This window comes from Melanerpes formicivorus, unplaced genomic scaffold (assembly GCF_026170545.1).
Source record: "Melanerpes formicivorus ecotype bairdi unplaced genomic scaffold, bMelFor1.0.p_v2 SCAF_43, whole genome shotgun sequence".
Classification (NCBI taxonomy): domain Eukaryota; kingdom Metazoa; phylum Chordata; class Aves; order Piciformes; family Picidae; genus Melanerpes; species Melanerpes formicivorus.
The window spans coordinates 2,072,851-2,098,864 of record NW_027142395.1 but is presented as its reverse complement, the minus strand read 5'-3'; the positions used below and the strand labels follow the sequence as shown (position 1 = coordinate 2,098,864).

General features: G+C 41.5%; 1 protein-coding gene across 7 annotated transcripts in view; it reads left to right on the top strand.

The window, feature by feature from the left end:
• The window catches only part of SOCS5 (suppressor of cytokine signaling 5), a 55,958-nt gene that overhangs the window by 17,575 nt on the left and 12,369 nt on the right, over positions 1-26,014 (top strand). For 3 of the 7 annotated variants that reach the window (XM_068158831.1, XM_068158829.1, XM_068158832.1), the window contains exons 2-3: positions 8,031-8,122; positions 10,385-18,465. In XM_068158831.1, coding sequence (XP_068014932.1) covers positions 10,397-12,007 — 1,611 coding nt within the window. In that variant the 5' untranslated portion in view covers positions 8,031-8,122; positions 10,385-10,396 and the 3' untranslated portion in view covers positions 12,008-18,465. Of the gene's footprint in view, positions 1-8,030; positions 8,123-10,384; positions 18,466-26,014 lie in introns of those variants that run through there. The other 4 variants (XR_010989810.1, XR_010989809.1, XR_010989811.1 and 1 more) reach the window with 4 other exon arrangements.

Genomic DNA, 26,014 nt, shown 5'->3' with positions numbered 1-26,014 from the left:
TTTCCATAATGTTGGAGATATGCTTACTATTTTTCCTCCTTTCTTTAAAGATGCACTGTCATTTGTTATGGTCATAAGCTGTCATTGCACATGTTTTATACATCCAATATACAGAAGATCCAGGACAATCTTAGTTTTGCTTTTCTGGCATATTAGTCTGTAATTTCAAAGTTAAAGTGATGCCTTTTAGTTAATTTTTATTAGCAATTGAAACAAAAAAATTGGTTCTTCTGCAGTTTATCAATAGAGTTGATGCTGCAGTTGGCTGTGCCACAGCGTGGTCCTGCACAGCAAGGCTTGGTGGGTGCTCAGTGGCAGAGCTTGCAGGTACAGAACCATAAAGCATGGGTTCCTTTCTGTTGCAGGAAAACGTTTCTGATTGCTCTAACTGGGTATAGTCTGGGATAAAGCTGCTTGTGGATCAAAGCTGAAAACATGTAGCAGGCTAGACCTACTGGCAGCCTTCCAGCTGTTTCTCCTCCTTTGCAGGGTTTATGTTCTTTTACCTACCCAGCCCAGCCTAGGGAACCAGGTGCTTGCTGCCAATTAGTCTTGTCAGGGCAGCCAAGAGCTTCTCTTGACAAGCCTGACTGCTGACAGCAGCTGTGGGGGAGTCTTAGGCAGTATTTTAACTCCTTGCTTGCCATGTATTTTGCAGATGAAATCCCCTGATTTCATTCTTCAGTTACTCAAATACGTTATTTTATGAAAACATGTTTTATACAGGAACTTATCTAAGAGTGCCAGTGGTGCTATAGTGGTAGCATTTACTTGTCAAACTTCTGGCATGGAAGAACACAGGCTGGGAGTTAAGTCATTATGAAGGCCGCTTCATAAAATCTGTGGATGCTATCAGAACTGTCACTCTGAAGTCACCTTCTGCTTCAGGTAGTGCATAGCTGGATAAGACACCAGCCTGGTCCAGCAGTTTTCTCTCCAGTAGCCTGAAGTTTAATCACTCTTCACTATTGCAGTGGCACAAGGGAGTTTAGCCAACTTACAGGTCATCATTAATATAGTTGTACTACAAATGATAATGACATTTTTCATACTTTCAAACATTTCAAGTAATTTTTGTTGCTGCAAAGAGAAGCTCATTTTTACTAGTGGAATTTCCTAAGTTTACTTGTCTTTCATGTGCATATCACAGGATGTTAGGGGTTGGAAGGGAGCTCTGGAGATCTTTGACCTTGCTATTAACAAGTGCTTTGCTCCAGTAATGTTCCAGTGAACAAAAAATACAGATGCTAGCCATAAAGCCTCAGATGGGGTTTTGTTTCTTTGTTTGGTGGTTGTGTTGTTGTTGGTTTTGTTTGGTTTTAATTATTTTTTTATTTAAAGTACACATAGCAGAATTTAGTCTTCAGGTTAACACTAACTTCTTTAATTTCTAAGTTCTTAAGAAATTACACTTTAGGCTATCACTCTTGCCAGTTGTGATTCTAGGAACTTCTGGGTCTGTGTCACTTAAATTTGAAAGGTAGGCAGCTTGCTGTAATGTGTCTTGCAAATCGCCCAAATAGTAATGCTGCTTTTTCCTTTATACTGACCATTGTGGGTACTTCCCTAGAGAAGGACAAAAGAACTTTGTTCTTTATCAGTTGTAAAAGGTGAAAGCTAGCTAGTGTGTATTAGAGAATATGATATCTGCTCAGATAGAAAGGACACGTGGGAAGTAGCTGGGTGCATGAGAAGAGCTCTGTGTGTTAAGGAGATGCTTGTGGGCTCGTGGGGAGCAAGGGTGCTATGGTGAGGGGGAGACTGTTGCAGTTTTGAAAAACATAGAGTATCAAGTGAGAAGAAAATAAAGACTTAAATCTGTATAAAGTGATTCAAGAATAGAGGAACTGCCCTTTGTAAAATAGCCACATAGCAATCCAATGCAATTCTCTATTTACAGAATACCTTAAATTGGCTGTTTCTGTGAAGCTAGCAAGGAAATGGGATATGATTGACCCATCTTTTCAACTTTGCTTCACATTTCCTTTGCTTTCAGTGAAGTGTGCTTTTCCTTCACTCAGAAATCCCAACTACTGCTTATGAATATTAATTAGATCGCTCTTTATATCAGTTTGAGACCTATTTATATTTTAGAACTTGATAGAGAAGGATATGCCTCATTAGTGTTCTTAAAAGGAGAAGCAAATTCTGCACTGCTAGAGGAGTGCTCCATAACTTTTCTCCAAGCGCTTAGGGCTTTCACAGAGTTCAGCGAGAGGGCTGTTGTACTTAACAGTGACTGGACCATTTATTCTACTTGCAATTGATAAGCATCATAGTCTTGAATTGTCAGAGCTTCTGCCATAGGTGTCTGCCACTATGTGGAGTTCTCAATAGATCTGTATAGCATTGTTTCTGAATTAATATTTGAAGCTTGTACTTGCTATGTGTAGGTCTGTGATCTCGATCTGACTAGAAATGCTAGCGTTGTTCATGGTAGTTGTATTATTATCCACTAGACTCATGTAAGTTTAGAGGAAAGAGTATTTCAGACACAACTGTCTATTTTTGGTTCAGGGTTGTTCACATTCCGTTCTTCCATTGATGTTTTTCTGGTGCAGGGATTTTGGATTTGCTGAGCAGAGGAGAAAGGGATGACAATGGTACAATGTTTTTTCAATGTAATATGTAAACGCATGTAGCCCTGACATTGACCTTTTTGAACCCCAGAGCCTGGTAAGGAGCTACAAGGATGTATCACACTTTCAAAATAACTTGGAAAGATTTTTTTTTTTAACTGAAGTTACTAATGTGTAGCTGTTTGGAAAGAAACTGGCACGACATCAACTATCTGAGCTAAGACTGCTTTTTGCTCATTGTGAATGTACACGGGGGAGGAGATAACTTCTTACTTTCAAGTTGGAACAATGGCAAGATACCATATTTCTTTGACCTGACAACCTGCCAGCTTAAGTCCTTAAAACTTGCAGCTTTCCCTGTGCTTTAGCAGGAATCATCAAGCCAGCTGAACATTTTATTTTTGAAGTAAACATTTTCAGAGGTTGAACTTTTAGTATGAATGTTCAAAGCAGCAGCTGAAATAGAGACCTAATCTCTCTTTGCAGTCAGAGCCCCAGATTTGACTTCAAATTGAGCTTTCTCTTCAAAGTAGCCATTTAAGGTCTTAATACCCTGAGCTGAACTAACCAGTGTTTCTGTGGAAGGAAGCAGTCTTGCCCTGGCTGCTGTTTCCTCCCTCCTCATCCGCTCCTCCCTTGTGTTAACATGAATGTTTATACAGCAGTCATAAACCAGATGGAGTCAATGATTGAGACTTTTTCTGAAAATTCACTTTTAGTAGGGATCAGTTTGTTGAGCTGGTTAACTGAGCAGACACACGGTGTAAACAGCTTCCCCCTGCACCAGCACAGGTGGCCAGGAAGAGGCTGATGGCATTTCTTTTGGTTGCATTGTTGACCTATGACCATTTTGCTTGGTTCTGGCTTTACAGTTTGATATCCTTTACCTCATCTTGGCAGGTCTGAGTTTCGATTTAGGGGTTTAGACCTTCAGATTCCTCTCCCTGAGCAACTGCACTTCCAAATTAGCAGAGCCTGGTAGGAGAAAAACAGAGCTCTTTGCTCTAAAGAGGCTTTTGTGAACACCTGAGATGCTTGGCCTATTTCTTTTTTCTACTTAAAAAAAACCTGACACTGGCCTCTTCCAGCCCTCCAGTTCTTCAGGCTGTCTACAGTGAGCACATTTTTGTGTGTGTAGAAAAATGCACAATTCCACTTAAGCCAACATACCCCTTGCTAGAGACAGCATTTCTAAAAAGCATTACAGTGGTAATTCATTATTTCTGGAATGTGTATTGAAAAGGAGGAAATTGCTTTGTAATCCTTAGTGTATTGCCGTTTCTTCCTTCCTCAAGTGGGTTACTTTTAAAAAGGTAGGTGTTTGCCAGCCTTATTCATTTTGACTTGAATAGGGTTGAGGAGTGCTTGTGTGAGCTGCTTTGTCAGTGCATCCCTAGAAGCAGTAGCCTATAACAGACATTTGGCAGTGCACATGTTGGATGTTAACCTCTTCAGCAAGCACACCACACTGAAATGGGAGCTCTTGTCTTTAATAACGGAATCTCTTGTCACTGTTAACTGAACAATTTTAAAGTAAAGAACAATCTGAACAGAAATGTAGTCTCCCTCTGGTTCTTTTGCTTATACCTCCATGGTCCAAGGTGATGTGTGCCAGTGTCACAGACACTGCCTGCTTGTCTAGGCTTGTACTATCACTGAACTAATATGCAAGAAGAACTGAGACTCTGCTTTCTCTACATGCTCACTGTCTCCCTTTTCCTCCCCCCTTTTCCCATTGGTGTTTTGCTTGTAAGAATTGTATTGGTTTGGTTTTCTTCAATGGTTTTTCCTTGTCTTTCAATGTTTCGAAGCTATTAGCATATGAAAGTACCAAAACAATGAGTGTCAGATATAAGCATACTACACATGTTTTGTAAGGTGTCCTACATTATGCAGTGTATCCACTTCTGTGAAGATGGGACATTTATGGGAGTTAATTTTTTGAGTGAATTTACCATTTCAACTAAATTTTTCATTGGGTAATGCTGAGAGCAAAACAAGTATATTATCATTAAAGCATAGCACAACCTTGGCTTTGAGTGTTCCTCCTGGGAAGTCACAGGCAGAAAGCTCTGGCTGCATCTTGTGACACTTCTGGAAAGAGTGGTCTGAGTTTTCACAGCAGTCTCTTAGTACGTGTTATTTCAGAATAGCAAATGGATTGTAACTGCTGTCTTCATTTAAATGATACTGCACAAATGTTTTTTCCTGTCCCTATTTATAATTTCATCATTTGTACACAGAATACTTGAATCCTAGAATCAATAAACTTGAAAAAGACCTCAAAAGATCATCAAGTCCAACCTGTCACCCAACACCTCATGACTACTAAACCATGGCACCAAGTGCCATGTCCAGTCCCTTCTTGAACACCTCCAGTGATGGTGACTCCACCACCTCCCTGGGCAGCACATTCCCATGGCCAACAACTCTCTCTGTGAACTGTGAAGAACTTTCTCCTTCACCTCAAGCCTAAACTTCCCCTGGTGCAGTTTGAGCCTGTGTCCTCTTGTTCTGGTGCTGCTTGCCGGGGAGAAGAGACCAACCACCACCTGGCTACAACCTCCCTTCAGGCAGTTGTAGACAGCAATAAGGTCTCCCCTGAGCCTTCTCTTCTCCAGGCTAAGCAACCCCAGCTCCCTCAGCCTCTCCTCATAGGGCTGTGCTCGAGGCCTCTCCCCAGCCTTGTTGCCCTTCTCTGGACACATTCAAGAGTCTCAATATCCTTCTTAAGTTGAGGGGCCCAGAACTGGACACAGGACTCAAGGTGTGGCCTAACCAGTGCTGAGTACAGGGGCACAATGACTTCCCTGCTCCTACAGGCCACACTGTTCCTGATGCAGGCCAGGATACCATTGGCCCTCTTGGTGACCTGGGCATACTGCTGGCTCACGTTCAGCTTGCTGTCAATCAGTACTACTAGGTCACTTTCTGCCTGGCTGCTCTCCAGCCAAGACTACACTTACACAAGAGTGTAGACTACACACACAAGAGTGAAGACTACACTCACATGAACTTCATGGCTTTGAATGTCTGTAAATTTACTGCAAGTGGAAAGATACCGCTACTCATCGCTTCTGGAATCCCTGTAGAGTGTTTACTGCTCGGGTTTTTGTGGTTGGATGTTTTGGGGTTTTTTTGTTCCTTGGTTGGCTGGGGGAGGTTTGCCCTTTTTTGTTTTGTTGACTTTTTTTTTCAGACAACTTATGCCAGTTAAAAGTAGATAGATACAATTCTTAGTTGAAAAGATACTGGTTTAGGGATGCCTGTATCACTTTTCTTTCTCTTAGAAGGTCTACAAATTGATGAATTCACATTGTGGATATTGGTAGAATTAAATTTATTTTCAGTTTAGGCTAAAATAGCAGCTGGCAGTGTTCCTTTGTAAAACAAGGGTGACTTTAGGGCCAGTTCAGAAGAAATTTGTGTTTTTGTCAGCCTTAGTGCTGCCACAAATAAAATTTGTAGACCCACAGATTTGTTACACATTGGTTTAAACTAATTAAAAAATGTTTGACTGAATACTAAGTGCTTGACCAGCTGCCCAAGCTTATTGTCAAACAAAGTCGAGAGGTTTGACTGAGTCAGTAACCAATATTCAGGAAACTGTTTCGCATGAACGTTCAAGGCAGCTTCCTTTTTATACTTTTAATGAGTTAGCTTGGTTAGTGTGCATGCCCCCTTTGCCAGCATTACTGGTTTTATATGGAGTGCAGATAGGTCTTCAGAGGTCTGAATGACCTAATGGTTAAAGTAAAGCATTACTGAAAATTGTATACCCTTTAGAATCATAGAATCAATAAGGTTGGAAAAGACCTCAAAGATCATCAAGTCCAACCTGTCACCCAAGACCTCATGACTACTAAACCATGGCACCAAGTGCCACATCCAGTCCCTTTTTTAACATCTCCAGGGATGGTGACTCCACCACCTCCCTGGGCAGCACATTCCAATGGCCAACAACTCTCTCTGTGAAGAATTTTCTCCTTACCTCACGCCTAAACTTCCCCTGTTGCAGTCTGAGGCTGTGTCCTCTTGTTCTTGTGCTGGTTGCCTGGGAGAAGAGACCAACCCCCACCTGGCTACAACCACCCTTCAGGTAGTTGTAGACAGCAATAAGGTCTCACCTGAGCCTCCTCTTCTCCAGGCTAAACAACCCCAGCTCCCTCAGCCTCTCCTCATAGGGCTCATGCTCAAGGCCTTGCACCAGCCTCGTTGCCCTTCTCTGGATGCATTCAAGTTATTCTCCCTACTTTGTTCTTCTCTGTTCAGGCTTCTCTCTGAACTAATTTTAGTATTTTTACTGTCTTGTCTTTGTAAACTTGCTAGGAAAATAATTGGGGGGAAAGGAAGAAATGGGTGTAAATGCTACAATTAAAAAAAAAAGCTTACATTTGGTTTAATCTTTGTTTTGTACTTGGAACTCTTGCTCTCTGGAAAGGTTACTTTTATAGAATTTTTCAGTAGTAGTGCAGCCTGATTTTCAAAGTGTTTCAGCAATTTTAATTCTTCTAGAAGTGAATGGAAACAAAAAAAATGTTTACTACTTTTCTGACATTATTCTGGAGTCTCTGCCTAGGAACATTAACTTTTTATATTCATTGCTCCACCCCATTGTTTGTTCTTCAGGCATACAGGCATTACATTTGAATATTTTTCTTCCTCTTCTCCACGTAAAATTTAGCCTGAGTTCCCAAAGTTTTCTCTTAATTCATACTGCTGTTCTGGGGTTGGTTATAGTGTGGAGAAGCAAAGTATTTTCCTCTGGCCTGTTATTGTTAAATTTCTGACGGTGGTGCAGGCATCCTAAATCCCTCAGCTCCTCTTGGATTTTTGGAAAACAATGATGATTATTTTAGGGAGGTGCTGACCTACTTTGTAAATAAAGAACCTATCTTATATTCCACTTTCCTGTTTTTAGAATGATGGTTCATATTCCTCTTGCTTCACAATCATATAACATCCTTGTGGCAAGTACAGCAGTTGCTTACCTGGAAAAGTAATATTAGAAAAGTGTGTATTTTTAGCTGCCTTTTGATGTGATGTAGCAGCTGGAAACAAGGAGAGGCGATATGAGGTGATCTGACAGCACTACCAACCACAGCTTGGGAAGCACTGCTTGGGGACTTGAGACCAAAACACAGAGAAACAATTTTTGAAGGCCCGAGTATGCCCATTGTGCCTGGCACTTCAATGATTTAGATACTGTGGCTTTGCTTTTCATTCTCAAGAGCTTCATTTGGGAGGCCTTCCCTGAACTCTATTAGTCAATGTTGTTAATGGATGAAATAGAAAATTCTGTGAGGCTTTTTGTTAATATGCATTTAAAATACCTAATGATCAGGTGCACATATTAGTACATTATCCTTTTGATACTAGTAATTGATTATAAAGTTCTAAGTGAAAAGATATTTTAACAACTAACAAAAATACCATTTTTTTTCTTTGTAGTAATCATGTCCACAACTCAGAAAAGGAATGTAGCAAGCTCATGCTGAGGTATATTCTCAAGACAAGATACAGTGACTCATATGCTTTTCTGGGTAAGAAGGGTATCTGTGTTCTTTTGAATATGGCAAAAAGTAGTTAACCTTTTCAATTAACTGCTGAAAACTACAGTCTGTCAAACCAGTATGGTGGGGATTTTGTGGATGTGTTGGTTTTGACTTACTCTTGAAACATTCTAGGAAAGCTTAGGGAACTCTCTACCCATCTAACAGCCTAAAGACACTCTGGACTAATAATGCAAAGGAAGAGCAATAATGAGCAATTATAAAATAACAGACACCGCTGAATAGGGTATGGCAGTTTGGTTAGAAAAGTAATTCCAATTCATTGTCACAAAGATAGTGGACTGTTTCTAGCCTAATTTCCTACATGCCTACATGCTCTCTCTTCCATTCCCCCAAATTTTAAACATCTCTGTGACTAGGAAGAGAAATAAGTGTTCAACTTGACAGAAGAATGGGTAGGAGTCAACCTTCTATGTACTGTGTTGATTGGCTGGGAGCTAGCAAACAGATGCTGCCTGCTGGTCAGTGTGGATATTCTGAGGCACCACAAGCAGCTGGGATTATTGTGATGGCATGGTACCCAGTTGTGTGGTTCCTACAGACCTGTACGTGTTCTGGCTTTAATCATTCCATTGCTCTTGGAACACCCCTAGTTCCTCAGCTTGGTCCAAAGAACTCCAGAGAACTCAAATTAATGTACGCACACTTTAATGTATGCACAGAACTCTGTAGAATCTTCTATGTAAAACGTTGCTCTGCAGATGGTTGCCTCCTTAATAACTATTTTAGGTGTTGTTCAGATTGTCATTAGCTCTGCTGTTCTAGGTAACTTTTGCCAGTAATCTTCACAGACTCTGAAGGCTTAATTTCTCCTCTTCCCCTCCACACCTTCCTGCATCCTCACTCAATTCTTAAGGTTTTCTTTTATGCAATTGAATGTAGAATTGAATGGCTGGGCTGCCAAATTCTCTGAGGAGGTGGCAGGGAAGAAAGCTTGTGTTGTTTTTGCTTTCTGTTCCTACTGTGATATAAGTGTTTCACTTTTATCATCCTTTCATGGTTCTCACGTAAGATATACCCCTGGCTCTTCCCCAGTCCAGAGGATTGTGCCTTAAGGATTGTGCTTTCTAGCTGTGAGCAGAAGGACAGCAACAGAGGAATGTTGCTTCAAAACAATGTTTCAAAAGAACAGAGTAGTTTCCATTAGGAGTTAAATTAGAGAACTTGACATGTTTTAGTCCTTTAAGTTTAGCGCTTCTTCCAAAAGTTAATTAGATCTAATTTAGCTTGGCATTGCCTGACTCTTTTTTAGTACAGAATTAGCCTGCTTCTCTCTGTCCTAGGGCAGTCCTGTGTTCTAGGCAGTTGTGTTCCAGTTATGAGACTCTGTTTCTGAAGAAGTAGTTGCAGAATACATGTTGCTAATGTTTTTATCTTTTTACTGTATCTTTATGATTCTCTGTCATTATGTCTCTGCTGTGAAGCTGTTTGCTTTTTAAGTGCTCTTACTAACAATTAGAAAAGCTCCTTGGGACTCTTCCATGCTTTATATCTTAAGTAATAAAGCCAGACAGTTTTGGAGCGTTTTTTTCAGATGTTTCATATGCATGCCTTTTATCAGGCAGAGAAGTCTAAAATTCTTGCTGGCCTTTCTTATATTTTGGTGATTGCCTCATCCTGAGAATGCTTTGCCCCTAATTTCTATTTTTGTGCCTTCCCCCACACACACACTTTGTCAGTTCAAGTTTAGAATTTATCTGACCTGCAGCTGGAGCTTTTGCTGTTAGATGATTTATCTGGACATTTGCAGGACACTTGTTGGATTTCACTAACTGCTCTCACAGTTGGCAGTGACATGAGTAGTTCTTTTCTAGGATGTGTTTTACTGCTGCTTTTTGGAAGCTTATCAGGGGTCAAATGTAAGATGTGACTCGCAAATTTTTCCTAAAATGAAGATTTATTTATTTTTTTTTATGTTTTAGACTGCATTTTCTCTTTCCATCAGCTACAACTGTACAGACCTACCTCTGTGCCTACAGAAAAATGAGAGGGCCTGTTTGTGTGGAGGGAACCCCAAGTTTATAATTTCCCAAGCATTTTCTTCACAGTGATTTTTGTGAATATCAAACCAGTATGATACATCTCACCTCCACATAACCAGGCAAACACTTGGATGCTTTTCCACTTAACAGTTGTCTTGTGTCTTTAACTTAATGGCTAACTGAAGATATGTCCTCATTTTTTTTAAAGCTTTATTTTTATTTTAATATTTTCTTCTCCTCTTGAATTTAGATAACGTAACCCATGGATAAAGTGGGAAAGATGTGGAACAATTTCAAATACAGGTGCCAGAATCTCTTCAGCCACGAGGGTGGGAGCCAAAATGAAAACGTGGTTGTGAACTCCAGTAGTTGCTCACCTGCTAACGAAAAAACCGTCCAGATAACTGACCTGGCTCAACAACAACCCAGCAGCCCTTTGAGAGAAAACATTGCTTTCCAATTAGGTTTAAGTCCTTCAAAAAGCTCAGCAAGGCGTAACCAAAACTGTGTCACAGAAATTCCTCAGATTGTTGAAATAAGCATTGAGAAAGAGAACGATTCATGTGTCACCACAGGAGCTAGGCTCGCTCGAAGAGACTCTTATTCTCGGCATGCTCCTTGGGGTGGGAAGAAGAAACATTCCTGCTCTACCAAAACCCAGAGCTCCTTGGATACGGAAAAAAGGTTTGGTAGAACACGAAGTGGTTTGCAGAGGAGGGAGAGACGGTATGGGGTCAGCTCTGTCCATGATATGGATGTGGTCTCAAACAGGACAGTAGGTAGCCGTTCCCTGCGACAGCGTCTACAAGATACTGTTGGGTTATGTTTTCCCATGAGAACTTACAGCAAACAGTCAAAACCTCTGTTTTCTAACAAAAGAAAGATCCATCTCTCTGAACTAATGCTTGAGAAATGCCCTTTTCCTGCAGGCTCAGATCTGGCTCAGAAGTGGCATCTGATTAAACAACACACAGCGCCTGTGAGTCCTCATTCAACTTTTTTTGACACGTTTGATCCTTCCTTGGTTTCCACAGAAGATGAAGAAGACAGGCTCAGAGAGAGACGCAGACTTAGTATTGAAGAAGGGGTAGATCCCCCTCCCAATGCCCAAATACATACTTTTGAAGCTACAGCACAGGTTAATCCGTTGTATAAACTGGGACCAAAGTTAGCCCCTGGCATGACTGAGCTGATGGGGGACAAAAACATAACACCTCCGGGGAACTGTGACTCTGAAGAGGACACAACAACACTTTGTCTGCAGTCACGCAGGCAGAAGCAGCGTCAGATGTCTGGAGAGAGCCACAGCCACATCAGCAGGCAGGGGGCTTGGAAAGTGCATACTCAGATTGATTATATTCATTGCCTCGTGCCAGACTTACTTCAGATCACAGGTAACCCGTGTTACTGGGGTGTGATGGACCGCTATGAAGCAGAAGCACTTCTGGAGGGTAAACCCGAAGGCACTTTCTTGCTCAGGGATTCCGCGCAAGAGGACTACCTCTTCTCCGTGAGCTTCCGTCGTTACAACCGATCGCTGCACGCACGCATTGAGCAGTGGAACCACAACTTTAGTTTTGATGCCCATGATCCCTGTGTGTTTCACTCCTCCACTGTTACAGGGCTTCTGGAACACTACAAAGACCCTAGCTCTTGCATGTTCTTTGAACCGTTACTTACTGTATCCCTGAACAGGACTTTCCCCTTTAGTCTGCAGTATATCTGCCGGGCAGTAATCTGCAGGTGCACTACGTATGATGGAATCGATGACCTTCCTCTACCCTCAATGTTGCAAGACTTTCTAAAGGAGTATCACTATAAACAAAAAGTCAGGGTGCGATGGCTGGAGCGGGAACCTATGAAAACGAAGTAAATGGAAATCAAAATAAGCTTCTAGAATACGCTTTTTTCTTTCTTATATTTTTTTTTGGTGTGTGTTACAGTTTAACTGCAGCAAGTGCACCGACCATGTCCTAGCTTCTCTGCAATATCCTATTTAAGCTGAGTGTTAGTATCCTGTCAGATGCTGCCTGCTGTTAATCAAACTAAGTCGTGATGCCTCTTGGAAACAGTAAGCAGACAATTCTGCATGTTTTTCATTAAGACCTAATGAAAATATTTTTGCTAATTTATGAATATTTTGTTTCCCTTTTCTAGCTGTAGTAATTGGATGAAGAAACTATGTGGCATTTTCCACGGGGCGTTCATCTGATGCTAATAAAGACAAGACTCTATTAAAGGAGCATTTTTGGTAATATTTGGACTATTTTTTTAAATTATCTTCTTGAAAGCTTTCCACTGCTCAGAGTACTAATTTAGCTCACAAACAAATTTCCAAATAGCAACAGACAAGAGTATTTTCTTTTAATGAAGAGCAGTTCATTAGAAGCAGTCCATTAACAGTTAATGGTGCTTTGATGCTAAGAGATGACTCATGCTTTTCTCAGTGTATAAGGTTTCCTAATCATTAAGACTTGAATTTGCCTGCTTAGTACTGTAATTCTATTTTAAACACTTGGAGATTTAAGTGGCATTGTTAGCAAAACTAATTCTGTCTTGGACAGATAAATACCTTCTAGTGTGACTTACTGGTTCAGTGGCAGGACATGGGATTAGATCATTGACGTGAAACTAAAGGTTACCATTTTTTCTAAACCAGAATTTGGTGGTTTGACTGCTAGTATCTTACAATGGGAGGTAATAGTGAAGAGAAAAAAATGTCTATTTAAAGTCATCTGGTATTTTTCTGGATAAAATTACAAGAATTAGAATACAAAATTTGACGCATCTGAAGTAAATGTCAGGTCTCAAAGGTACTGTTACACTTTATTTGTAAATAATCTTTCCATTTGTGCTTTTAAAAATGTTTAAAAAGTAATATGCACTGATTATAGTTTCAACAGATTACTTGGAAACAGGATTCTGAGTTCTGTTTGCTTATTTATTTGGAGGCGGAGCTTCAAATAGTTCCGTCTTAGACATTTTTGCACTAAAATTCTGTTGGAATGCCCTGACCCTGTTTGATGTTTTGTACCAATTATAAGTGCTCCCTAGTTTCTTTACCAGCTGCTACAGTTTGTTATTACTTACTTCTCTATGGCAGTGACCTGAGTGAGGTAGGGAACATTTTGGCTGCGAGTACAATAAACGTTATTCTTGTATGCTACACTAACCCTTCTATTGATGTATTTTTCTGCTTGCTGTGCCTTGTTCTGGCTTTTTGTGCTAATAAAGTACAGTATGTTCAGTGTTATACTTGTATATCTGCTCTGTTTTTATATATTCACGTAACTTGTAGCAGTTAACTGAATTTTTATAGGCTTTTCTTGGTACTTAGTATAGCTAATGCACAAATGCTGTGCGGTTGAGTATCGGTCGATCAGCACACCCTGTTACCGGTTTTTGTTACGTGCTGTTCAGAAACCTAACAGTGTACACTATTGAATAACGTTTCTGTAGTCACTGTAAAGTACTGGACTTGTCTGCAGGCATAGAGCGTTTTCACAGGTTTTGTAATGCAAAGGATAAATTTTAAGCAAAATATTCTAAAGTACTGTTGATCCCCTGTGATGATTGCTGAAGATGGTTCAGCTTGCTACATAGCTAACCGCTAAGCTTCATGGTTTGATGCTCCCCACTGAGTAAGGAATGGCTGTTCCTTTAAATTGACAGTACAGCAGTGGCATTTGCTCGCTTGTAGACTAACAAATAGATGTACACCCAAACTGGTCAAATGTCCTGTTTTTACCAAAGAATACTGTCAGTTTATCCAGGGGGACATGGTTTTTTTTCTTCTTTTTCAGTGAAAAACAGTGGAGAGGTGCAATTTCTGTTCTATCAAATATTTATCCCAAGCTATGATTAAACCAAAGTATTTGACGACTTCATCTGAACTTTAAGTAATGTATACATTTATGTTGGTGGAGCCTAAAACTTTTACATCAGCAGTGTTGTCATTTTTCTCTTGAGCTCAAAATGCACCCGAAGGGGAATGGCTTAAGTAATTTTGTAATGACTGGAACAGCACTACATCGTAGAAGCTCATACTACAAAGGGTTAATCTGAAGCACCTAGAAAGCACTTTAAAACATGTCTTTATATGCTTGTGGAAAATTTGTGATCCCATTATGCACTGTTTGTAGTAATTTATCTTCTTTCCTGTGTTGAAAGACTTCAACTGTTAAGCAGAACATTGTTTAGAATATGTAAATACTAAGTTTGTGTAAGTACGTGTACAAATGTGCTGATGATCACTTATGTTTTCAATTGTGTGTCGTTGGATATGCAACTTCTGGTTTAAAAATCTGCTCTAAGCATAAAAAGATTTTAAAAAAATTCACCAGCATGAAATTACACCTAAGTGTACCTTCACTCTGTTATTTTCACTATTCCTTCAGCTGCATCTGACTTCCAGATGAGTTTACTTTAAACCTTGCTTTCAATACTACTATCATACAGTCAATCTGCAACCAAGCTTTGTCCTGGTGTCCAGTTTGTTGTTTACTCCCATTCCAGTGGTTTGTCATAAACTAACCGATGAGATTCTAGCTGTGACATTATCAGCGTGGTCTGGAATACACAGTCATTTAATTTTTTGTCATGTGGTGAAATCTCTGGGGGAGGGGGGAAATGCAAAACAACCCTTAGCTGAGAAAGTTTGCTCTTGCATTTGGGTAAAAAAAAAAATCTGTATGGAGAGGATTTATTGCTCCTCCAGAACACACAAGAGAGGAATGATCTGTTTCTCTACAACTTTTGATTAAAGCTTTGCTTCACTGAAATACACAGAATAACTTGCTAGTGTGGCCATGCTAAAAATAATTACTTTTTGGATTACTGTGGACTTGAGTGTTGACTGCTCAAGGTGCTGTGTATCTTTTAACAAACACATTTTCCATTCTAAAGAGACTAAAATGTTAGCATGTTGAGAACTCAAGGAGTTGATTCATTGTTTGAGCAATATGCTTTAACTTTCTGATTGTTTACTTTTTTTTTTTAGACCCTCTTCACATGTATTCTTCAAAAGATTTGCACAAACCACTGATTGAATCCTATTGCTAAAAAAAACATAAACCAATCTGGTAAAGTATGCTAACGATTCTAACGTAATTTGGTTACATGACAAATATTGAAGCCTCAGTCGTGTTCAGTGTTCTTTTGAGGTGATTCTCATTTCTATAGAAAGGGCTTACTTTTGGTAGGCTTCTTATGCAAAAAAAATCTTAGGAAGCTCTTTGACCATATTTGAAAAGAGCAGGGCAGGTGGTGCTATGTGGGAACAAAGATCTCTGAATACCTAGCAGAGCATGGTGGGTTTGTTGTGTATAAATGCACATATATTTTAGAAAGTCAGCAACAGCTCCAATTAGGAATGATATGGAAATGAAAATAATTTCCATATGAATTGTTATCTAGTATTGAATAATTATTGTGTAAATAAAATAATGTCAGTGATGCAGTGACATACAGTTCATGGAGGTTTTGTTTTTGCTATGAACTGGATAATTGTAGAACAGAATTACAATTTTAAAACTATGGCATTAAATCAATCTTTTTTAGACATCTATTTTTATCTCCCTATGGAATTTGAGGAAAGTAATTATACTGTGCTTTGACTATATGTAAAGGTCTATGGGTTGGGGTTTTTTTATCACTTTAAGAGGCATAATAACTCTTCTGAATATACTCCTAAGGACATGTAGACCCTTGTCCAGATAATTTGCTTCACAGAATGGAACTTCTCTTAAGTCGTTTCAAAGCCATGTTTTGCACTTAGATATTTTACATCTTGTGCTGTTTTGAAGACTTCTTACTTACAAACTGGTAGTCTTTTAGTCAGCAGCATGTAGTCTTTCAAAGACCTGCCTGTGTATCCATAGTGTTTGATGAGATGAATTGAGGCCCTTTGCTAGACTTCATCCTGACAGTCACTTACATCCTGAAGTCCATATGTAAGCTTCTGCACTACAGACAAGCAAAGATTCTGTATTTCTGCAATACAAAACTGATTTCCGTTAGTCTCCATGTGCAAGCCAAAATATTTGCAGAATGCTTTAAAGCTTGCTTCTGCTGCAAAGTTGCATGCAAGACTGAAGCTGCCGAGTCAGAAATATTTTTGTTTTGTTTTCTTTCTTTGTTCAAAGCTGCCCTAAAATACAATATTTAATTGAGAAATTGGGAACTGAATCTTCTGTGATGCTTCATCTAAAATGATGATACATGTTTCCATTTAAAACTATTCCAAAAGCCCTTTTTGATTCTCATTTCCCTAAAGTGTTGTGAAATGATCAGGTATGTGCCAAACCTTCATGCCTCTACCTAGCCCATCTATGCCTCTCTGTGTGTGTGTGTGTGTGTGTGTGTTCAGAAGGCGCCTCCAAGCATGTGTGCATTCTTTTTTGAAGCTACCTGAAGTGTACCTATATGGTGAGAGTTAAGATATTTGAATTCTCAAAATTTCTGTCCTTCTGTCTTTGTATGGCATGAATTGCAAGTAAAAGGAGTATTTTAATGTTACCTTCAGTTGTATTTATATATTATAGCCAGTTGATGGGTGTGTGTTCTCCTGCTATTGCCACACTTGCCTAAGCAGTTGTCTCCTGGCAGTGATCAAAGAGATTAAAAAGTTTTTGCTCCTCATAACCTTTTTCCTAAATCTTAAAATAAACAAACTGAACCATTTAGCTTGAACGTGGATTGTGTCTACCAAATGCAGTTGACTCTAAATACCTGGATTTTCAGCCTTTTTTTCCCCTCTTAATTTTTAATTGAAATAGTTATTGATGAGGCTATTGAAAAGACTTGATATTTTCACAGCAAGATATGCAAATACTTTGCAGTGAGGTAAGGCTCTCCCAAAGATACTGTTTAAGAAGTTTTACCCCTCTCACTATGTCATAAATCAAAATTCATTTAAAAAAAACCCCACCGCCACCAAAAAAATCAAAACCCACCACAATAAAAAGCACCTCTTGATGACTTTAACCTTGCAATCATTTAAAGACTGAAAAGAAATCTGGTGCTTTTACTACGTTTAGGTGCATGATGCCATTCCGATTTAAGAGTAGTTGTTTCTCAAAGCAGTTGTTAACTCTGTTATTTCAATGAAGCATTGCCAGTTCTTACTTTATGAAATATTCTGTTTACCAGGGGGAAAAAGACATAAATGCATCAGTAGGATGTTCACCTGATTTTGTTGTCAAATCCGTTGTTATCAAGGTAACTGTTGTGTACGCTTTTCAAGCTGAATAAATGTTCACTTTGTAAATCTGCATTAAAGCTGCAGCTGTTATCAGCTAGGTTTCTTAGGGCAAACACAATGTATTTATGAGCTGAAGCTCCTGGTGCTTAACCCTTTTTTCTCCCCTGTCTTCAGTAGCTGTTTGTGTGTTATAGCTAATAGTGTTGCAGATTTGCTTGCTAAGCACACAACTACACTGACAAGCAGAAACCTATCTGAACTTGCTTGTTTGGAGCAAAGCAACCTCTGATTTCTCAGCAGGAGTTGTAATTTGGGGGCACATTTGCAAAGAGGAAGCAGAATTAGGTTTTGCTCTTCTTTGAGCAGCTGTTAAATTGAACATGGTGTGTGCTTCCTGCATGATAAAGTTTATTAACTTCTAAGAGCCCTGAGAATTTGAACAGCTTTTGGAAGAGACAGAAGTCCTTGGCTGCTTTGTCACTTCTTACTCCTCTCATACTTGTAGTTTTGCAGCAGCATGAAGAAATGTATTTATTCAAAATGAATCTATGTAGTCACCAACTGTGTAAGCACTACTTTGTAATATCTTTACAGAGATAGCAAATTCCTACACGATTATATTTAAAATGTTTTAGGAGAATGAGTAATGACACTGTGGGCACAAACGAATTCAGATTGCACTATAAACTTTCTTACCAGAAGCCTTCATTCTTACAGGAAAAAACTATGCGATCCCTGCACAGAAAAACTGTAGCTTTGGTAATGCGCTCTTTGGGAGGTGTCCAAAAAAGTGGCACCCAGATGGTCCCCGGACCTTTTCTCGACATTCCAGCTCAAGGGGCCCTGGCAGGCCCGCCAGGCATTCGAGGAGTTGGCTGGCAAGCGTGCCATGCCAAGCGTTGCCTGATGCCAGCACCTTGTGTAACTGCACTTGTTTGGGTCTCCCTAGCTTAGATGGCTTTTAACCCACTACAGCTTAAATGTTCTTCACCTTGCCTAATTTGTCTTTGTTATCTGGTTGGCAAACTGTCTTGCATCTTAATATAGTAAGAAAATAATGTGATTTATGGCTACTCAGCCAGTGTATTAGTAATAGATGACTCTGTCTTAATAAATGGGGTATAAACTACCATACTGTTTTCTTTTGATATTTGTTTGGGAGCAAAAAGTGGTGGTTCTAATGAGTTTATACTGTAAATACATATAGTTTGCAAATACTTAGTTGCCCTATGTGTCAAAGGGATAAGTAGTTGGGTCAAAGTAATCAGTAACTCATATTTCTTCCAGTCCTTTTTCTGTTGCATGTAGAATACTTGAGAGGAAATCCAGACATTGATAATTACCACCTTTAGAGGTTTCATCACGCTCTGAAATTTCAGCAAGCTCTTAATTCAGTTACTTTTCACATCAATATCAAAAGGTTTTTCTTCCCAGATGTGGGCTGAGTACACATTTTTGTGACACAAATGTGTATTCTAGAGCACAGCCCCCATGAACACAAACTAAGGAGCAGTCATGACATGCCTGATGGGAGCTACTCCTAAGGTAAATTGGTGCAAACTCTATAGGTAATTATTGGGCAAAATGCTGCTAGTGAGGAGTTAGAGCTGTGCACAACAGCCGTGTGACAAACTGCAGAAGTATTGTGGGCAGTTCTGTGGAACTATTTCAAGCCTCTTAATTTGCTAATTATATATTTTCTAGAGCATTGCTCCTAAAAATATGTTTCATCTAGGCTCCTTTGGAGTCTTTCACTACTAGTGAACTAACAGAAAAGCAACCCCCTGAAAACAAAACTGGGGTCTTGGGTTGATTTATATAGAGAGATTAGCTTTGGAGTTCTAGCTTCATCAAAACATGCAGGTTAATTGTCTTTAACTTGGTTAAAATAAATACATGATTGACTAATAAATTAAAACTGAGGGAATTTCCTATTATAGTGGTGTGCTTGAATTAAGAAACTGATGTTGTTAAACTTATGGCAGAGATCATAATTCATAGTATATGATTAAGTATTTAGGTGAGGAAGATGGAGGTTTTCAAAGCACCACATGATATGAAGCTAAGATTTCTAGAATATGTCTCTTCTGCATCACTAGAGGACAGAGTTTTATACATCTGTCTCAGCTGTTTGTATTGTGACTTTGCAGGGCATCAATAGAACAGAATACAGAGGTTTAGAGAATAAATACAGGAGAGACCCTGGAATGCCCATGGCTTACCATGCTAGTGCAAGCTGTGCAAAGGAGAATCCAAACCTGCAGTGATTCTTCTTGGGCTTCTAATTTTTCAGATAAGCATTTTTTGGGTTACCTAGATCCAATGCTGAGAAGCAACAGGAGTTTCTGCACGGTAGAGATTCCTGAAGCAACATAGAATCATAGAATCAATAATGTTGGAAGAGACCTCCAAGATCACCAAGTCCAACCTGTCACCCAACACCTCATGCCTACTAAACCATGGCACCAAGTGCCACGTACAATCCCCTCTTGAACACCTCCAGGGATGGTGACTCCACCACCTCCCTGAGCAGCCCAATCCAATGGCTAACAACTCTCTCTGTGAAGAACTTTCTCCTCACATTACTGCTGCTCAACTGAGAAACCCAGAAGACCTAGACAAATGACTCAGTAAGAAACGTTTTGAGCGTCACTTCATATCTGAGGTAGCTGATGGTGTGAGGAGCGTTAATATGGTTCCATATTAGTGTCCCAACAGTCAATGGCATAGCTCAAGTGTGGATGAAATAGCAGTGGCACGACCTGCTAGCAAGACTCTTCTCACTTTGCTCTCCTATCAGGTGTCCTGTGACATCTAGGAAGGCAAGGTTGTAAACCTTTGGCAGGGTTTTTGAATTCTTGTCTCAAAACAGGCCAAAATAGAATAAAAAACCTGTGACTTATAGGGTCTCTGATCTTGTGAATACTGCTAATAGCCTCATCTCTTTGTCAGAAGGAATATGTATGTTCCTCTCACTTTTAAGAGTGGGACACAAACTTTGTAAAGATCAAAGAGCTGCTTGGAATCTGATTTGCTGGATCTGGGGTAAGTTGGGCACACTGCTGCTCGCTAGTTCAGGTTTCTGTTTAGTGACAGAAGAATGATGACACTCAATCTATTTATGAAATACTTTGCACTCTAGCAATTAGAAGCATAATGGAAGAGCTAGCCTGTGGAGTGTCTGGCACCCTTCACTGAGTGGTAGACCTGAGGTGGGTTTGTGTCTGCTCTCAGTATTTGCCGCTCAGTGGCTTTGCTCAGGTGGTTACTGACCACAGTGGACACAATATGTATGATACACAGGTAGGTCGGGTATTGAATGCCCTTTATTTCATAACCCAGCCTTTTGACAGGCCACAGTTTGGGATTTTCCATCTAAAGTGTTTTCTCCTTGCAAACTCTGTTGTGGAGACAGAGTTTTTCCTTCTTGCCTTTTTTCTTTTCTTTTTAATCCAATCTGATAAGACTGACAACCTGCAAGCAGCGTGTGAGGAGAGTTTCCTGGCATGAGCCAATGAATTGCTGAGATTGTTATCATTCTGTACCATGGAAGCACCCTGTCTCATTTATTACACTGTTTGTCTTCAGTTTCATTCTAAGCCAAGGGAAAGGAAAAAAAAAAAGGCAACAAAAAAGCCAGACTTTTCCTCCAAGCAATCACTTGTGTAACCATTCATACTGTGGGTGTGCAGATGCTTGTTACTGAAGCTTTTCTGGCCAAGCAGGGTTCCGAAAGGTCCTCTCCTTCCCTCCTCCCTGGTCTCCCATGTATGTTGTATACTCTTGCCTGGAGGTCACTTTCACCCTTGTTCTTTTTTCTTTCTTTTTCTTTTTTTTTTTTTCCATTTTCCAGGGTCTTTATTTGCCAAAGAATGGTATTGTTGTAGGGAGAGAGAATCCTGGAATGGCTCAGGTTAGAAGAGACCTTAGAGATCATCTACTCCAACCTCCCTGCCATGGACAGGGACACCTCTCAACTCAAGGCCTCATCCAGCCTGGTCTTGAACACTCCCAGGGAGGATCCATCCTAGGGTGCTGAGAGAGCTGGCGGATGTGCTAGCTAGGCCACTCTCCATCATTTTCCTCCAGTCCTGGCTCACTGGTGAGGTCCCAGATGACTGGAAACTGGCCAACGTGGTCCCCATCCACAAGAAGGGTCGGATGGAGGAACCTGGAAACTACAGGCCAGTCAGCCTGACCTCAGTGCCAGGGAAAGTGATGGAGCAGATTATCCTGGCGGCAATAACTGCGCACCTGAAGGATGGCCAAGGGCTCAGGTCCAGCCAACATGGATTCAGGAAGGGCAGATCCTGCCTCTCCAACCTGATCTCTTTCTATGATCAGGTGACCCGCCTGGTGGATGTGGGGAGGCCTGTGGATGTGGTCTACCTAGACTTCAGCAAGGCCTTTGACACCGTCCCCCACAGCAAACTGCTGACTAAGCTGTCAGCCTGTGGATTGGACCATTACACTCTGTGCTGGGTTAGGAACTGGCTGGAGGGCCGGGCCCAGAGAGTGGTCGTGAACGGTGCCGCATCCAGCTGGAGGCCAGTCACCAGTGGTGTCCCCCAGGGATCAGTGCTGGGCCCTGTCCTCTTCAACATATTCGTTGATGATCTGGATGAAGGGGTAGAGTCAGTCATCAGCAAGTTTGCAGATGACACAAAGTTAGGGGCAGATGTTAGTCAATTAGAGGGTAGAAAGGCTCTGCAGAGGGACCTCGACCGACTGGACAGATGGGCAGAGTCCAATGGGATGGCATTCAACAAGTCCAAGTGCCGAGTGCTGCACTTTGGCTATGGCAATCCTATGCAGAGCTATAGGCTGGGGTCGGAGTGGCTGGAGAGCTCCCAGACAGAGAGGGACCTGGGTGTGCTGATCGACAGCCACCTGAATATGAGCCAGCAGCGTGCTCAGGTGGCCAGGAGGGCCAATGGCATTCTGGCTTGCATTAGGAATAGTGTGGCCAGCAGGAGCAGGGAGGTCATAGTGCCCCTGTACTCTGCTCTGGTTAGGCCGCACCTTGAGTACTGTGTCCAGTTCTGGGCTCCTCAGTTTAAGAAGGACATTGAGACACTTGAGCGTGTCCAGAGAAGGGCAACAAGGCTGGTGAGAGGCCTTGAACACAAGCCCTATGAGGAGAGGCTGAGGGAGCTGGGATTGTTTAGCCTGGAGAAGAGGAGGCTCAGGGGTGACCTTATTGCCCTCTACAACTACCTGAAGGGTGGTTGTAGCCAGGAGGGAGTTGGCCTCTTCTCCCAGGCAACCAGCACCAGAACAAGGGGACACGGTCTCAAGCTGCGCCAGGGGAGGTTCAGACTCGAGGTGAGGAGGAAGTTCTTCACCGAGCGAGTCATTCGGCATTGGAATGGGCTGCCCAGGGAGGTGGTTGAGTCATCGACCCTGGAGGCGTTCAAGGGGAGATTGGACGTGGCACTTGGTGCCATGGTCTAGTCATGGGGTCTGCGGTGTCAGGTTGGACTCGATGATCCTCGAGGTCCTTTCCAACCTAAGTGATACTGTGATACTGTGATACTGTGAGGCATCCACAGTCTCCCTGGGCAGCCTCTTCCAGAGTCTCCCCACCCTCCTACTGAAGAACTTCTTCCTAATCTCCAGTCTAATCAGCTTCAAACCATTCCCCCGTGTCCTGTCTCTAGACACCCTCAAGAAAAGTCTCTCTGCAGCCTTCCTGAAGGATCCCTTCAGCTATTGGAAGGCAGCTCTAGGGTCCCTGTGGACCCTTCTCCAGGCTGAATACCCCCAGCTCCCTTAGCCTATCCTCATAGAAGAGCTGCTCCAGCCTTTGGATCATCTTTGTGGCCTCCTCTGGACTCACTCCAACAGCTCTGTGTCCTTCTGCTGGGATGGAGAGCCTGGGGTTGCTGTCTTCATGTCAGACACTTTACAAGTCGGCCAGGCAAGGGTCAGCCAACTGCTCCTCCCCAGACCACTGCTGGCTCTCAGAGAATCACTTCTACCCCCTGTGAAGCTGGATCTGAACAGCAGAGAGTGGCACCACCTGGTTTTTGCCTCTTGCTGTCTTCAGCAAAGATCCTTGACAAAGGTTTTCAGTTCTGTGAGCCACCAGTGGAGAAGATTCAGCATAGCTCCAGATCAGCTGTTTTTTGTTTTTTCCTTTCTGACAGTCCAGTTGAGCTGGAGTTCTATCAAATGTTTTTTAACTAAAACTTTGCTTTCTAGTCTTTATGGGAATGGCTTTGCACAAAGGCTGTGGCTTTAAACTGTTCCAGATGTGTCAGAGCCACTGTTGGCCATCAGATGAGTGCTGCCAGTGTTTATGCTGTTCAGGAAAAAGCTGGTGGTAAGCGTTCTCTGAGCAGGGGTTTTAAGCCAGGAGTTTGAAAGAACCATCTACAGCTTTAGCTATTTGTTTTTTCCTGGAAGATTTTAGCTTCATCTTGAGTCTATGCTTCAAGAAAAGGTACTTGTAAGTAATCCCAGCACAAACTTTCAAAGAACCATTTCCACCACTAGCATTTGTATAGCTTTAAGACCTGCTGAATTTCTCAGGTGTCTGGTATCTCTTACAGCAATTTAAGACTGGCACTAGCTCCAGAGATACAGTTGCCCAGAAAAGTTGAGTAGTGCCCTGAAACACTACTTGGCTCCGGCTCTTGGTACATGCCTTGGAAGTCACTTTCCAGCAGGTCAGCCCTAGGTCCTGGTTTCTGGCAGTTTAGACACTTTATCATAAAGATCCCATTCCTAAACCTTGCATCCTTTTCAGGACCAATGCCATCTAATAAAATGGCTGAAGGTGGTCTGTGGCTCTGAATGTGGCTCAGCCTTCCTTTGCTTCTTGAGAAGGTCTATGATATGTGGCAGGAGAAGGCCAGGCACATCTGATCACCACCTCAGAGAATGGATCCAATGGCCAATTCAGTTTTCCACTCCCTATAGTTGCAGAGCTTTTAGTACCCTCCTGTAGCCAGAAGTCTCAGGTTTATGAGAAGAAATCTAATTTGGCTGCTGCCTGAGTGAGCCATCACACCAAATCCCTCTGTCCTCGCAGAGCCAGTTCTGGCATCCTTGTCATGTGAAAAATAAGAGATTCTGCCAAGCTGGTTAAGGGTAACTGAACAAGGCTTGCCTCAGACTGCCTTTGTACAGAGATCATGTCTCTGCACCCATATCAGGAGCAATTTGCACTCTGAGCTGCAAGCTGGCTTCAGTTTTGCATAAGGAAAATGTCACAGAATCATAGGATGGTCTGGTTGGAAGGCACCTCCAAAGGTCATCTAGTCCAGCCCCCTCTGCAGTAAGCAGGGGCATCCTCAACTAGATCAGGTTGCCCAGAGCCCTGTTGAGCCTCACTGAGAACATCTCCAGGGATGGGACCCCAACCACCTTGCTGGGCAACCTGTTCCACTACCCTCCTGGTGAAGAACTTGTTCCTAACATCCAATCTAAATCTGCTCTTCTCTAGCTTGAAGCCACTGCCCCTCATCCTATCACTAGAGGCCTTTGTAAACAGTCTCTTTCCACCCTTCTTGCAGTCCCATTCGGGTACTGGAAGGTTGTTATTAGGTCTCCCCAGAGCCTTTTCCTGGCTGAATGACCCCAAAATTTCTGCAGGGTTATTGTCCACTTCAGGTAATTTTAAAGGCCTCCTCTTGTTTTCTCAGATCATATTTAGCTTTCATCATGTCCATTGTAACAGTAATATCTTATCATTTCTTTGTTTTGCAGCAGCAATTGTTGTCAAAATTAAGTAATTTACTACTAAGCAGCATGGAAGGAGCTGGGATTGTTTACTCTGGAGAAGAGAAGGCTTGAGGCTAGACCTCATTGCTCTCTACAGCTGCCTGAAAAAAGGTTGTAGTGAGATGGGTGTTCATCACCCTACATCAAGCAATAGAATGAGAGGAAATGTCTTCAAGCTGTGCCAGCAGAGGTTTAGGTTGGATATTAGGAAACAAATTCTTACTGAAAGAGTGGTCAGGCATTGAAACAGGCTGCCCAGAGAAGTCATGGAGTCACCATCCCTGGAAGTGTTAAAATGTGTAGCTGTGGCACTTCAGGACAGGGTTTAGTGATCATGGTAGTGTTGGGCTGCTGATTGGACTTGATGGTCTTAGAGGCCTTTTCCAACCTTAATGATTCTTTGAGTCTATGATCAAGAAGGCACTGACTGACATTGTTCCAGACCTGCTCACAGCTTTTTTTAATCAGCCTCTGCACTCAAAGCTCCATTCATTGCCTGCAGTCTGAGTCATGTGGTCCTGAGTGTTATCATGGCTTTGCATTTCTGTTGGGAGATGCCCTAATTAACAGTAGAAATGAATGCTAAAACCACGTAATTGGATTCTCTGCTTGAAGTTTAGTCATCTCTTTTCCCTAGGGACATGTTCCTCCCTTTTTGTTCTGGCATGCTGTTTAGTGTCTGAGCTTCTTAGTTAAAGGTTTGTCTAGAGCCATCTTTGCTACTCAGATACATTTTCTCCTTCATTCTGCAACAATTAGAAACCTTAAAGATTTGGGAATAACTTGCTTTCATTCTTTTCATTTTCCTCTCTCTATGTTGCTTTAAAATCCCTTTCCTTAGGGGATGTTTAGACTGGTTTAGGCATCTGTGAAGATCAGATCTCTCAGCCCGTGGCAACCATTCTGATGGCTGTGAAACTGATGAAAAGGGTGAGCAATACATGCCCTCAC